Source organism: Theobroma cacao, chromosome 3 (genome assembly GCF_053813885.1).
Source record: "Theobroma cacao isolate CCN51 chromosome 3, ASM5381388v1, whole genome shotgun sequence".
Lineage (NCBI taxonomy): Eukaryota > Viridiplantae > Streptophyta > Magnoliopsida > Malvales > Malvaceae > Theobroma > Theobroma cacao.
In genome coordinates, this window is record NC_142641.1 from 44,047,292 (window position 1) to 44,061,819 (window position 14,528).

At 34.5% G+C, this 14,528-nt stretch overlaps 1 protein-coding gene and 1 pseudogene across 1 annotated transcript; both read right to left on the reverse strand.

Moving 5' to 3' along the window:
• Positions 1–3,131: 3,131 nt before the first annotated feature.
• Positions 3,132–4,668, reverse strand: LOC18606436 (transcription factor TCP19 pseudogene; annotated as a pseudogene).
• Positions 4,669–8,279: 3,611 nt separating this feature from the next.
• On the reverse strand, positions 8,280–12,940 carry HMGS (hydroxymethylglutaryl-CoA synthase / HMG-CoA synthase / 3-hydroxy-3-methylglutaryl coenzyme A synthase). The gene is made up of 12 exons (XM_007040039.3): positions 12,709–12,940; positions 11,674–11,780; positions 11,383–11,515; positions 10,975–11,118; positions 10,421–10,579; positions 10,121–10,194; positions 9,957–10,032; positions 9,799–9,854; positions 9,624–9,711; positions 9,316–9,456; positions 9,078–9,227; positions 8,280–8,751 (listed from the first exon to the last, which is right to left on the reverse strand). The coding sequence occupies exons 1-12, from the start codon at positions 12,769–12,771 to the stop codon at positions 8,545–8,547; spliced, it is 1,398 nt and encodes a 465-aa protein (XP_007040101.2). The 5' UTR covers positions 12,772–12,940; the 3' UTR covers positions 8,280–8,544.
• Between the last annotated feature and the right edge of the window lie 1,588 nt (positions 12,941–14,528).

A 14,528-nucleotide genomic window follows, 5' to 3' on the forward strand; every position in this document is an offset into this window, starting at 1 on the left:
GTCCTCGTTTTCAGTTTGGTATCTCCGAATGTGTTCTTTGTGGACTCCGGGGGTGTCGAGCAATAAGGTAGTAAAAGATTTTCTAGAGGAAGTGTTGAGACTATAAACGATGTGTTATGTGGAATCCTTGCCTCTTCGAGGATGGATAATCAAAGGCTCTCAATTTCTATTGAATGGATATTTATTTGAGAAATTCTGTCCTACATTACCACCTAATAAAACAAACCCTTTGATAAAAACAATAGTAGCTATTCTCCTCTTTTATTCAAGGATAAAATGATTAAAGAAATATAATTTTCATTTTCTTCTTCTCAAAATTCTACCCTTTGATACAGAATAGAGAATTCGCCTTTCTAATTTTTTTTCTTCATTATTGTTTTACCCTTTACTATCTTTCTTATCGCAATTTAACTTTTTCTTTCTCCCTTATCTCAAGCCATTACTAGCGAAAAAATCCAAGGTTGAGCGCACCAACAAGCACTAGGAAATGCGAAAGAAATGCGCATCTGTGCGGCTTCCACTCAAAACCTTGCAAGCCTATCCACCTCCTCTTGGTCCCATGCTTTAGGCCTATTTGGCCCACTTCAAAATACTACTAAAATTCCCTCCCTATGATAGACAACACTTGACCCATTTTTTCTTTTGATAAGACCCACATGACTTTAATCCTGTTATAAGTCCTTTTTCATGGTTTGTACATTGCTCCTTTATCTACATGTTACAATTCAAGCTCATATTTTTGAAATTAAAAAAAAAAACCCATAATGATATTCATAAAAAAAACAAGTTTTATTTTTTTCTTTAATTTTTTTGTCTCCCTTGGGATTACGACATTTAAAAATAGTATTTTTTTTCGTTTCCTCGAATGACTTAATTTTGGTCTCCTGTTGGATTATGACATTTTAAAATTAGTAATACAAAATAATAGTGGCTCAACAGTTCAAGTGAGCCAGACAGCCCAACCATTTTGGGGTCCATCGCGATGTAGATCGGCCCCATAAATGCCAACTGTGGGCCCACTTTGGGTCCCAAATGTGTCCTAACTAAGAAAAAAAATTTTAAAATATATATATATAGATATAGATAAAAGGTGTGAAGTATTTTCTCCCTATAAGTTGAATCTCGTAGGGAATGGACCCGACATGTTCAAGGGCTGAAGGCCCGCTGTTTTAATGGTACGTATGTAAGTTTGATGGCTTTCATTGCAACTCGAAGCCGTTGATTTCAACATTTAATTTGCCAGTAGTTAAAACTTAAAAGCAATTGAAACATCGTTTTATTTGAATTGCGAAGGTTATGAAGAGGAAAGGGAAAGGGAAAGGATAATCTAATGTTTATGTTACATATATTCAGCATTCAGCAAAAGGTGAATCATATATCATCCATTATTTCTTAAATAAATGTAAACTGGCTCCAAAAAGAAAAAGTGTAAAAGCTTTCTTAAAAGGCCCAGAGCACAAAGAAACATAAAACTTTCTATTATGTAGTGAAGTCTATATATTTTGATGAACTCAGGCTCTAGCTTACAATTGTCAAATGGAAGCGCAACCATTTTGTCTTTGATGAAACTGGCCAACTAGGCTTTCATTTTGGTCAAGGTGAGCCCACCAAAAGCCGAAAGAGCCAACAACTGACGGCCAGGATTTATGGGCACATTGTTGATCTCCTGTTTTTTTATTTTTATGGAGGTGGACCGCTATGTCCCCAGATAACAAAAAGGGGGCTACATTGGACCAATGCTAACCGTCCATGATAGAGACGATGGGTCCATCCGAAAAGCAGCTACGTGAAACAGGGTGAGCCTCCTGCCTGGCCCACCCTTTTGGTGGCCCTTTTTATTTTTATGATCAAAACCAAACCCACCCCCAAAGGAAGTGAAGGGAAATTGAACCACCCAATTTTTGGAGTGCAATTTGGACCCCACAAATATCAAGGAAGGGAGGCGGAGAAGAAAGAACCCCCCGGCCCCATGGTCCTTGGAGCATGCGCATCAATTCCACAGCTAACACGTAGGCCCACCCAACTCTTTGCACGCGTGTCATTCTGAGAGCCCTACTCTCCTTTTCAGCGCGTGATTTTGCTTTCCTTCTGAACCTCTAATGAAGAAAAAGGCGTGAATATTGAGAAGAATTTTAATAGTAATTTTATACTATAATTTTCTAATTATTTAATCAATATAAAATAATTATGTAAGAATCAAAATATATAAGTCTAGATTTTATAATAATAACTATTAATAAATTACATAATTTAGATGTAATTTACTAATTATATATGTAATTTACTAAAAGATATATATATTCTCAGATTGAGAGGTGATGGTGAAGGGCGTGCAGAGATCTGCGTGGTTATCGGGTGTGGGACCTTGAGATATGAAGGCGGACCCACCACCAGTAGCAGAACAACTCCGCCTACAAACCGGACGGAGATTGGCCCGAGTCCCGACCCTTACTTGCACGTGTAAAGCTTGAGTCACGTGTGTGTGGTCAACAATTTAGTAGTAAAGTAAATACAAGTACATTTCAATTTGACTACAACACTAGTAATGTGCAGTAGTACTAGCAAATAATCCAATAACTCGAACCATGACAGAGTTCTGATGCTCGGAATCAAAAATGCACCGTTTGGTTCTATATTCTTAATCTTAGGAAAATATCCAAACACCCTACTTGTTCAGTAAGAATTCCCATGCTCAAAATACAAAGGAAATTGTAATACTACATCCAAAAGTAGATCAAAGTTTCTGCTGTTCAGAGCATTTGCATAAGTAACTTTGAAAGTGAAGGACAAATCTTTCCACCCAAATCATGGAACATTTGAGGCTTTGAATTTCGATAAGACGAAAGCTTATCTAAGTATTTTTGGTGCATGTTTGAAAGCAGATGCCAGACGGTGGTTGAGCTTGAAATTTGCCATTTGCTTTTCTCATCGTTATAATTAGTTAGTAGTAACAGCTTTTGTGTTTGACAATGGATATGAGATATTTTTAGTGTCCAACATTTAAAATTGTGAACAAGCATAGTTAGTGTTAAGAAATTTGATATGGTTATCAATGTCCATATATCATTTTTAGATAAGATTTTTGTTGGGACAAAGCCGAGATCAAACATGGGGAGCGTGAACAAATGCTGTTCATGAGCAACTGTATGCTTTGCATTTTGCAACTTTGCAAGATGAACAAATTCTGGTAAAACACTAACTATCAATATGAAACACAGATGACAAATAAGCACAAACTCTAAAGCTATACTCTTTTCTTTCTTTTGTTTTTTCATTATTCTTATTTCAATGGATTAATTTTAACGTTTCAACTCCAAAATTTTACTGCTTAGAAGCTTGCATCTGCTGATGATGATTCCCTGACCGCCCCATGAATTGCAACTCTTGTTTATCATAGATCTCCAATGAAAAATCCCTAAGCAGCTGAGGCTTACCCCCAGTGCTCCCGCTACCACTACCACCCGAACTGACGCTTGGCGCCATGGTTGACTTCTTTGACACCGTCGCCCCCACTGCTGTACTGCTTGTATTCACAGCCAAAGTTGACAAACCGTTGCCCACAACTGCTTGAACTTGATTTGTCGTCGCAACGAATGAAGATATGGGCCTTGCAGCCACGTTAAAAACCGGTGTCAAAGAGGGTGATAGAGTCCATATCTGTGGCGACGGCTGCTGATTAGTAAGCCCATTACCAGCAGCCGTTGCAGCGGGCTGCGGGATCATCCAAAACGCATTTGCTGGTACCATCATTCCAGTATTTCCAACAGCCCATACTGGCACCACCCCCTGCGGAGTAACTGGTGCCAGCCCTGAGGCTTGCGTGACTAACTGTTGCTGATTTTGCGAAACTGCAAATGGAATTCCGTCGCTTATATCGCAAAACTCGCTGTTCGCCGGGCGCTTTCGTTTCTTTGTGGCACCGTCATCTATTTGGTTATTATTATTACTGTTGTTGTTGTTGGAAGTGTTCGCACTGGACGTAGTGGGAATCTTGAGGGTACCGCCGACGGATACAGCGATGGCAGGGACGGTGCCGGTACCGGTAGCTTCGATGATGGCTTGTTCAGCATGTTCGAGGAGCCACCTGACGGTTTCTCCATCTGATTTATGGCCTAGTTCACGAGTCAGCTGGAAGATCCTGGCGGCGCAAGTGGCGGGTATTCGGATTCTTCGACCGCGGCCTTCGACTTTCGTGTGACGGTCCTTGGTGGAGGAGCGTTTAGCGGTGGTTACAGGCATGGGCATAGCAGGGATTTGCATTGGCATCTGCTGAATCTGCATGGCAACTGGGACCACCCCAACAGGCGGCGAAGGATGGGTCTTACGGTCCGGGTCGGTTTCTGTCGGCTCTTCTTTTAATGGCATCACCGGAAACGCTGAGTTTTCACAATTTTTATCGTTGTTTTTGTTGTTCGCAGCGGTGGCTGTGGCGGTGTTAGGTTCTCCAGCACTCGTGCTAAGATCAGACGTGCCTCCGTCGTCGTCAGGATCCATTTCCCGGAACTGGGTTGTGCTACTTTTTTGCCAGGGAATCAAGGGAAAATTTTCTTCGTTTTCGTTTCTATCTGGAAATGGAGAAGATGTCAGAACCCGGAGGATTATAAAGCGATAGACATGGAAATGTCACAAGGGGAGAAATTTCAACAAAAATGAGTAGTAGCAATAGGGTAATTAAAAAAAGGGGAAACTGACAAAACAAAACCATTAGAATCACTTGTTGTTTGCCCCCCCTCATCTGGGTTTCAGGGAAGAAACCAACGGTAGTGATTGCAATCATGGGGTGGAGTGGTAGTGAAGTGACACGTGTTGGGTCCCTCTTGGGGACCTTGGTGATCATCAGCTGTCCCTATCAGGGTGGGACAGGTGGTCTCCACTCTTGACCAATAGAATGGCTGAGTGGCGTCAGAAAGGTCTGAAAAGGCTTTGTCTTTGTGGATTGTTAAATTGATTTCATTGGTTGACGCCACCTATCTAAGGTGGTCCATGCACTACTAGAAAAGATAAAAATCCCCGCCCCTTCCCCTCCCCCCCGCCCAACCAGGCACCACAAAGAATAAATAAATAAATAAAATATATTGTTTTTTAACTTTTGATAATAATTATATGTAAATTTATTCATGTTTAAAATATACATTATGTTCCAAATATGTAAATAATATTAATATCTAAACGTAAAATATTTAAAATACTACTCTTTTGTCTCTACTATTTTTTTTCTCTTAAATCGACCAATGGTGTTTTTTACACCAATCAACCATTCCACGATTATATTTGACCATGAAATATCATATCTGACAATCAAGATTTAGCATTTGGAGGTAAAGGCAATGTCTATAAAACAATCATACTAAATTCAATGTTTGACAAAAATATAAAGTAATTTAAATATAAAAAGTTTAAATAAAAATTACAGAAATAATTCAAATTACAGAAATATAAAAAGTAATTTAAAGACAATGTCTATAAAATAATCATACTAAATGAACAATGTTTGATAAAAAAATAAAGTAACTTAGATAGAAAAAGTTCACATGAAAATTACAAAAATAATACGAACTATGTGTTAAGTACAAAATAAAGATATTTTTTAACCATTATTGCATGTTAAGATTGGATATCTTTAATTAAGTTCGACAGTCTTTTATAATTGAAGACATCTATTATTAAATTAATATCAAAACCTTGAATGTTTTCCTTTTTAATAAGAATAATCAATAAATTTTTTTAAAAAATATGACATTCTATTACAAGTCTTGTTATTAACAAGCTTAATAGCAAAAATTCACGTTTTGATGTTGTCGCCTTTTATCAATAAAAAATAAAACTTTTGCTATTTTCATATTTTTTAACACTTAACATAGCTAAGAAAGTGTAAATATATTTTTCAAAACCTAATTATAAACAATGTCACATTTGAATAGATCCAATTTATAACTTATATGCATTTTATTATACTCAGTAAAGTCATTAGGATAATATTTATTTACAAAGTCATAAATACTTTCAACATTAAATGATTCGAAACAAAATTATAAAATTTCAAAAAAATAAAAATAAATTATAAAAATTTTAAAATTATCGGAGTGCAAGGGCCCCATTAGCCCCCTTCCCCTCTGCCTTTGTCAATGCTCCCTTAAGGAGCACGATGGGAAGCACTGATTGCGCTCTTCCTTGAGGAACACCATATCAGCACTCCTTAGATCTGGCGTTTCTCTGTCAAATTCGACTATGAAATTGTCGATCGGGAGAGAATTATTTTAATAAAATAAAAAAAATTTAAAAATAAAAAATTATAATTTATAAAGTGATGATTTTTAAAATTAATGAAACATAAAATTATTTTAATTATAGTATCACATCATCAAATTAATAGAAATATTGATGATTGACTAATTGTCTAGCATTTTTTGAGATGAACTATTAATTTGGAATACTAATAAATTCGTATGTAATTATAACTAAAAATTAAAAAGTCAATATATTTTACTCAAAAAATAAGATTAACTTCAACATTTTATCATTGAATTTGAACATATTTCGTTTGGGTGAAGTTTTGCAAGGTAAATGCTTTTTCTTTCTTTCTTTTTTAAAAATTTTAAGATAGGATATTGTAAGTAATAATTCGTTAAGCTAGGATATTGGTTTGAACTTTAAATCCAAGAGATGATCTAAATCTTTACGTTACTTTCGTTTATTTGAGGGAAAAAAGTTGCAAACCTAAACTCGTTAATGTGAATTTGAGCAAATGATACATTTATTTATTATTTAATTAAATGACCGAACATAAATACTAACATTTTAATTAGAGGATTTGTGTCATTTTTTTTTCTTTCCTACTTTTCGAAAATTGTTCTCATTTTAACTGGCTTAATGTGACTAAACCAAGGAAAAGAAACATGTTGCAAGATCGTTCGGTTGCATTAAAATGGAGTGGCCGTTAAGATTGGGAAAAGAGGCAATGATAGGGGGATAAGGGCTAGGGGAATATCATGGGCCATGGTCCGTATTGGTAGCGCAGTAGCACGGCTGGGGCTTGGTTGGGATTGGGATGGACCATTTGTATAGGGTAGAACCCAAGATCCCATGTGCCTTTTGCTTCCACGTATCACCGCAAATATTTGTCCAAATTTATTGCGCATTGCCCTGCTTACCTTCCAGAAACTCTTTTGTCGGAGATTTTTAGTTGTTATTGATACGTGCAACACACTTGTTTTTTTTTTTTTAAGTAATACTTATATAATATAATTTTAATATTTTAAAAACAGAAAGTTAATTATTAATAAATAAAAAATAATTATAAGTGAAAGACAATTATATATAAAAAGAAAAAAAGTTATAAAATACAAATAATTGTTTATAATTAATCTAGAATGTATCAGTACTACAAATTACCATTAGTTTTAAGGATATGCAAACCGATTTGATAAATTGATTTAGCATATTTTGAACTTGATGACCCTTCACAACTTCAAAATCGATAAATCATAATTATGAAGGCAAAAATCAAAACATACAAATGCAATATTTATTAAAATAAATGAAAGATTAAAAAAAAAAAAAAGAAAGACCATATCATTGTGTAAATGGCCTGAAAAATATCTCACTTCCTCTTAATTGTCACATTAAAAAAAATATATAAGCATTAATATCATTCCTAAACGTATTAAATAAAAACTCTTGCTTGCTAAACCTTTTAAGGCAACATTATATTAAAACAAAAGATGCCGATATGTATAGTTGTACGAGATTTGGTTACTCATGAACTCTAACCTTACATTTATTTAATGAAATTTAAGAGTTATATAAATGGTAATTTAAAATTTTAATCAAAATTAATATATATTTTCATCAATCAAAAAGCTTTTTCAACATCTGTAATTATATATATATATTATTAAATTAACATAAGCAAGGATTAGTAATCCAATTAAATGCTACTACTAGCGGTTTTTCCTAATTTCGAAACTTTAAAGAGATTAGAATTTTAACTTGTAAGTTGACATTCCAAGTAGTGGTTTGCCATTCACCCCCGATTAATAGTATTGAGATGCTCTGTATTAGCCTCTTGAATGGTGCAACTCGAATCCTCTTATTAAAGAAAGGAGTACAACATGTATTTATAGGTTTGGATGGCTTCCGTAGCATTCCTGCTTGGTTCATCGTTAGGGAAAAGATTAGGTTACCCAGGAAAGGATAGCCTTTAGTTTTGTTCAATGCATCAACAAACTTCAAACGATACCCTACAAGTTGGATGGCAGCGTGCAGGAGCAGCAATGAAATTTGCAGAAACAAAAATATATTGTATAATTAATCATCAATAAATTGCCAACTACTTTTGTTTTTAACACAAGTAACTGGCTCTGGAATAAACTTATTACAAAGAAGGGGAGAAAAAAGAAATTAAGCTTAAAATACGAAAAAAGGATTTGCTGCTGAATGAACTATTTTGTTTTAAACATACACATGGGACCCAGTTCTTGGCACTGGCAACACACCTAAGACGACAGCCACCTTCCTGGCATTAGGGATGATAAATCTGTTCCTTCAGTGACCATTGGAAAGAGAACCATTCTCACAGGCAGTAAAGTCCCCATCCTTCTTTGCATAGAATCTCCGGTACATGGAATCAACTTCCGTGAGGTAGTATGTTCCGGGAGACAAAAGGCTACAGTCCTTGCTTGTCACAAAGTCCTTGGCTCCATACCTGTGCTCCATGAGCTTCATAGTCTCAACAAACTTCTCAGGTGGAAACTGCAAGGAAACACCCTTATTACCATCTTTTCAATGACATTTAATAAAAGAATAAAGAAAATTATCCTCACTTGTGTTTATGCTACTCAACAAAAAGGAAAAAGAAATCAATGTGCTCAAGTTGAATTACACATGGGTTGGGTGCGCTATCAACTGATCATGGTGAATCACATCAATCAAAATCCAATATTCAGAGGCATTCAGGCAGTAGAATGACCATTGAGTTTTGCATTGTTGTATGCCTATTGTTATATAGATTTCTAGAAGTATATGATATCTAACAAACTGTACTTTTGTCCTGCCTAGAATGAAAGTGCAAGAATTACCTCATGCCTTGACTTCAATTTTCCAGCAACATTCATCACTGTTGCAATGTTCGATAGGCTAAAGGGATGTTGACCTTCATTGAGTCGCAATGAAAACATTGTTGCTGTCAGACCACTCCCATACGAGAATAATATCACCCGCTTTCCAGCCTGCACGTTATTAAATCCATCAGATGTAAGTGCAAGCAGTGCAGAACAGCAGGCTTTCATAATTCAAAAAATGATAAAAAAAAATTACCAATTCACTATGTTTGTTGTGAATAAGGGATACAAATGCAGCATAAAGAGACGCGGTGTACATGTTGCCAACTTGCTTTGGTATCAAAGTGGTTGGTTGGACCTTGGCATCATAGAGGGGCTTTGAAACTTGTTGGGATGCCTGCAAATGCATGAAAATAAGTGGCATCAGCAAGTAGCATGAAACAAATAAATGAATTTCTACCAGCTATCCCTCAAGCAATTCAGCAATATCAAATCTCAGGACTGTCTCCAGTTGTTCCAAAATTTTTCAGACATGGTAAATAAGATACTAAGTTCAAAATAGACCTTCTCAAGATCCCTGCTTTGGTAGCTTTCATCACCAGTCAAAGTTGAGAATGGTCCCAACTTTTCTTTAGCAATGTCATCAACAGAACTACAAAATAATATAAACCAAGTAAATAATCAAAAGAGATGAATCAATCAGTAGAATCTCTGAGGTCATCATAGAAAAAACAAAAACCTGGCATTCCTCAGGAAGTCGTTGAACAACAAACGAGAAAAGCTTTTCTGCACAAGCTGCAGTAGTTCAAAGGGAAAATGTTTAGATAAATTTCAAAATTCCAATAATGAATTGAACGAAATTTTATTGATTTATCAATAACTGCTAACGTTAGCTACCTTGTTATATGGAGAATGGAATACAAAATACTCAGCATCAGAAAGGGAAAATTGTTTGCCCACTAGTTTCTCATACCTGGCATTAGCAGAGCATAAATGGTCACTAAATTCTATAATTGTAAAGAAAAAAGGGAAATGCTTTAAGTACTTCTATAAAGACTTACTTGTGACAGAAATATTTATAGCAAGAATCAAGAGCCATGAGATAGCATGTCTGAGAAAGTTTCCCATCAACAACCTATAGATGCATGTCAATAGATAAAATCATTAACCAAACAGGAATTCAAAATGAAGAAAATAGCATTATAGGTAATTGATATGTCAATTAAATGATTGCTACAAACAGTCATTTATGAAATCTATTCTTAGAACGTCATTATACTTTATTCCATGGACAACCAGGACGTAAATAATATTTTTTCCATAAATGTAGCAAAACTTCAGAGGCAATGGAGATGCGGTACCGGATATTCACTAGCAAGGTTGGGCTTATAAAAGTCATAGACATGAGACATATGACTCCCCCTTAATTTGCTTTCAAAAGCAATAGGAGCATCAGGCCCTACTAGCATAGCAATTGCAGCCGCTCCTCCAGTAGGCCGGGCAGGTCCTTCTGCATAGACCTGAAGAACAAAAGCACTCAGTAAGAAAACCATACAACACTAGAGCTTATATAAACCTCAGAATATGTCTCTATCGTTTTGTTTTTAGTTAAATGCATGACTATGGCCAACCCAGAGATATAGTGAACACAAATGACTTGAAATCTAAACATGTTACTGATATAAATGTACAATCACAGGAGAAAAATCATGTATGTTTTGCTCCCTGAAGTATGCGAGGATCATATGAACAAAGAAGTATGAAATTGCAGCCCCTTTAGTCCAAAACTAAAACCATGTTCAGAGTGATATTTCAAAAATATATAATTTTATTCAAGACAGGAGTGGGAAAAGGAAAGTGAAAGTTAGCAGCCACTGATCATTATTATAAAGTACAGTTTAGGAAATGATCATACCGCACTGTCAGTACAAACAACAAGACCATATCGTCCATCCCATGAACTACTTTCCACCCAATTGACACAGTTGAGTAAAGCTGCAGTCCCTCCATAGCATGCATTAGTTGAGTCGACCCCTTCAATGTCAGTGTTTCCACATTTCTGTTTGATTTACATGACAAAAGAGCATTGTTTGAAAATTGCACCAGAGTTTACATCAATGCAATTAAGGAAATCAGAATTTTCAAGATATTCAATCTTGATATCAACCGGGGGTTTCCCGAAGAAAAAGAAGCAGATCACAACTAGCTGATAGTGAAAATCACAAATAAATTCTAGCAGTTATTGCAACTGCTACTTTGAGCAACAGGTTCAAGTTTTCAAATAAATTCTAGGTAAGAAGATCGTGATCACTGGGAAGAGTACCTCAAAGATTTGCATCAGGAAGGTCTTAATGGATTTGCTCTTATCTATCACAGTCTCACTGCCAACTTCAAGACGGCCAATTTGTTTAGGGTCAATCTTATACTTTTCAAGGAGTGAAGTAACAACTGTCAAACTGCAAATCAAAGGTACCGAGTTAGGAAAGAGGAAATAAAGTGTTCATTTCATCCATACTATGCATAATTTTTCCTTGTATATACACATTGTAAAACATTACCAAGTTATAGTAAATAGAATATGAGAAGAGTGACTATAAAATGCAGGATTCACAACCTCATTGAGATAACATCTTCCACCTCCGTACAGAAGGCCATGCAATCTTGACCAAGTCCAATGGTGTATTTTCCTTTGCTTGCGCCATCATGAGCCTCCAATGCTTCCTGTTTCATAAGACAACGAAAGGGATATTTTTAAAATGCGATGCTAATGTAATTGGCTCGGCTGGATTCATAAGATCCATATTACATAAAATTATTAAATTCCAACAAGAAATTAATACACTGGAACATGATTAGTGATTTTCTTTTTAAAGGAACAACCACAAATAGATTGTTCATGTTATTAAAATATTAATTCGGAAAATAAAAGGTTTTCAACAAAGAAAAAAACAAAGATTATTATTCCCAAAAATATTTTTAAATAAATAATATGAATAAATCAAAAGATTAATAAATAACATATGGCCATCATTCTACAATCATTACAAAAAGTACCACCAAAACACCTAAAACAAGTTTCCGAAATCGAATAATCATGCAAATATAATTTTTGCGAAGAAAAAAAGAAGATGAAAAAAGAAAAGAAAGGAGAGTCAAGTGAAATCCAAGAAAATCCTAATTAACACTTATTTGTGACCCAGGTAAATGCAAAGCTAGTAAATATTCACATCAAACAGTGAGGTAGCAGACATGACACTTTAACTGTATGTAGATTTCGCCAAAATATCAAGATTTAGATGACCCCATCGACTCATGTTGTTCAAAGAACCACACCCAAGAAAATTATCATTAAAAGAAAAACTCTGAAATAAACTTTGAAAAAAGAAAATTAAAAATCATAAAAAAAAAAGCAAGAGGGAAACAAAGAGAAAATTGGAAGCAATTAGAGTTTCTCTTCATCAGTCAATCTTGCTTCAGCATAAGCGAAAATATACAAACATTTCAGAAGCTCAATTTAATCTCCATAAATAACCAAAGAATCCACCTTTTTCCCATCATTGCTCTCTTGTCTCAACCACCCAACCAAAACCCAGAAACCCAAAAAACCAAAAAATCAAAAGAAAATGGAAAAAAGAAGAGATTATGTCACCTGTCGAACACAGGTAGGAGGGAAGTAGATATCCATAGCAAGGATTCCCACATTCTTTGCCATTTCTCGCTCCAACTATCAAACAAAGATCAGCTACAACAACAACAGCAAAAAAAGACAACCCTTTTTTATCGAAACAAAACAGAAGCTTTTCTTTTTTTCCTCTCTTCTTCTTTCTCTCTTTCTGAAGAGTAAATATTCGATCCCTGAAACTCGCAAGAGAAACGTTGGTGAGAGTCACATGTGGGTGTTCGTCAGTATTTATAGGCAAATGCAGACTTTGTGAGTTCGTGTACCATTGCATAGTTGGAAACCTTTGGTTTCCCTTTTGCCCTCTCTTTTTCAGTTATTTACAATATTTGCCGCATGCTAGGGCGGGGAATGGTATCTGTTTTCTACTTTCTACTTTTATTTTTTGTTTTGCCAGCATTCGGTGGTCCTTTTTGTCTCCTGCCTTTTTCTCTTTAAATCTCTTAAGAAAAAAGAGTTTTTTTTTTTTAAAAGGTTAAATTTATTTATTGATGTTTATTCTTATTATTCTTTGAAGCTTATACTTATTGACTTGCCTAAACGTGTAAGTTTAAATCTAAGTGTCCTTTTCACTGTTTTATTTTCTATTAAACAAATTTTATCATAATCTCATTTCTTATGGAAAAAGTTGAAATTCAAAAGTCCTCACTTGAATTTAGACATTTTCTTTGTTTTTTTATTTTAAAAAAAAATGGGATATGAATCTAAATCCTTAAATTAAGATACATACACTTCTATTGCACCAAATGTTTTAAGTAGTGTCTCTAGACATGTTAAAGACTGAACAGAAAACCTAGATTTTTCTTGTCAAAAGTTGTGTTCATTTAACATTTTTGGGCCAAAATTTTAAAATTTTACATAATGTTTTGTTGAGATTTTATTTTAATAAATATTTTGAACAGTAAAGGTCAATTTTTTTTTTAAAAAAAAGTTCAAGGCAATACTTACATTTCATATGATGGAACTTTAAAATTCGATAAAAAAACATATCTAAATATAAATAAATTATTTATATAAATAGTAAGACATTTACGATCTTGAGTTATATCTTAGATCATAATCATAACTAAGATACTAACGATCTTAAGTTATATCTTAGATCATAATTATAATCATCGTATCTTAAGTTACATCTTAAATTATAACCGGTTCTGACATAAGATTTTTTAAACTCTTTTAATAGTAGGTTAAATGACCTAAAATATATTTATAATATTTCTCAACATATAATTAGGGATAGATAATTCCTATTAGAAAGTTTTACCTTATTGTCAAAGAAAAAAGGGGAACTTAATACTTTGGTAAAATGAATCTAATTATGAGATTTATAGCATATATGATCAAAGATTTAGATGGTAAGTAATCCCTCAAATCATTGCACAGATAACTTTTCATTTCCCCTTCCAAATAAATTAAATAAGTAGCAACATATTACCATTTAAGTGAATATTTCAGAGTCAGACATTACAAAGACAAACAAATTCTGCAAATATCTATTATGATGGTGAGATCCTGCGACATGGACATACACCCAACTCCTTAATGCTTTACCCATTGGATTCTCCGCGAACTTCCTGTTTTTCCCCACATTTCTGATTTCTCCAATCTGCTCCATCGAATCAATGCTCCTTCCATTGATGTAATGTAAATGCGTGACACACATGACTTATAAAATTAAAAAAAAAAAGAATATTTTTTATCATTAATATTTATATTGATTAATCATATGATGAGTTTCTACATCATCTTGTCAAGTTTGATATGCTACAAAATTGTTTTCTTAAGATAAG

Coding starts and splice junctions, on each gene's coding strand:
- HMGS (XM_007040039.3), bottom strand. CDS start 12,771: ATGGCAAAGAATGTGGGAATCCTTGCTATGGATATCTACTTCCCTCCT. Junction 11,119..11,382: donor TCCTGATGCAAATCTTTGAG/GTACTCTTCCCA, acceptor TAAATCAAACAG/AAATGTGGAAACACTGACAT. Junction 9,228..9,315: donor ACAACAAACATAGTGAATTG/GTAATTTTTTTT, acceptor AATAACGTGCAG/GCTGGAAAGCGGGTGATATT.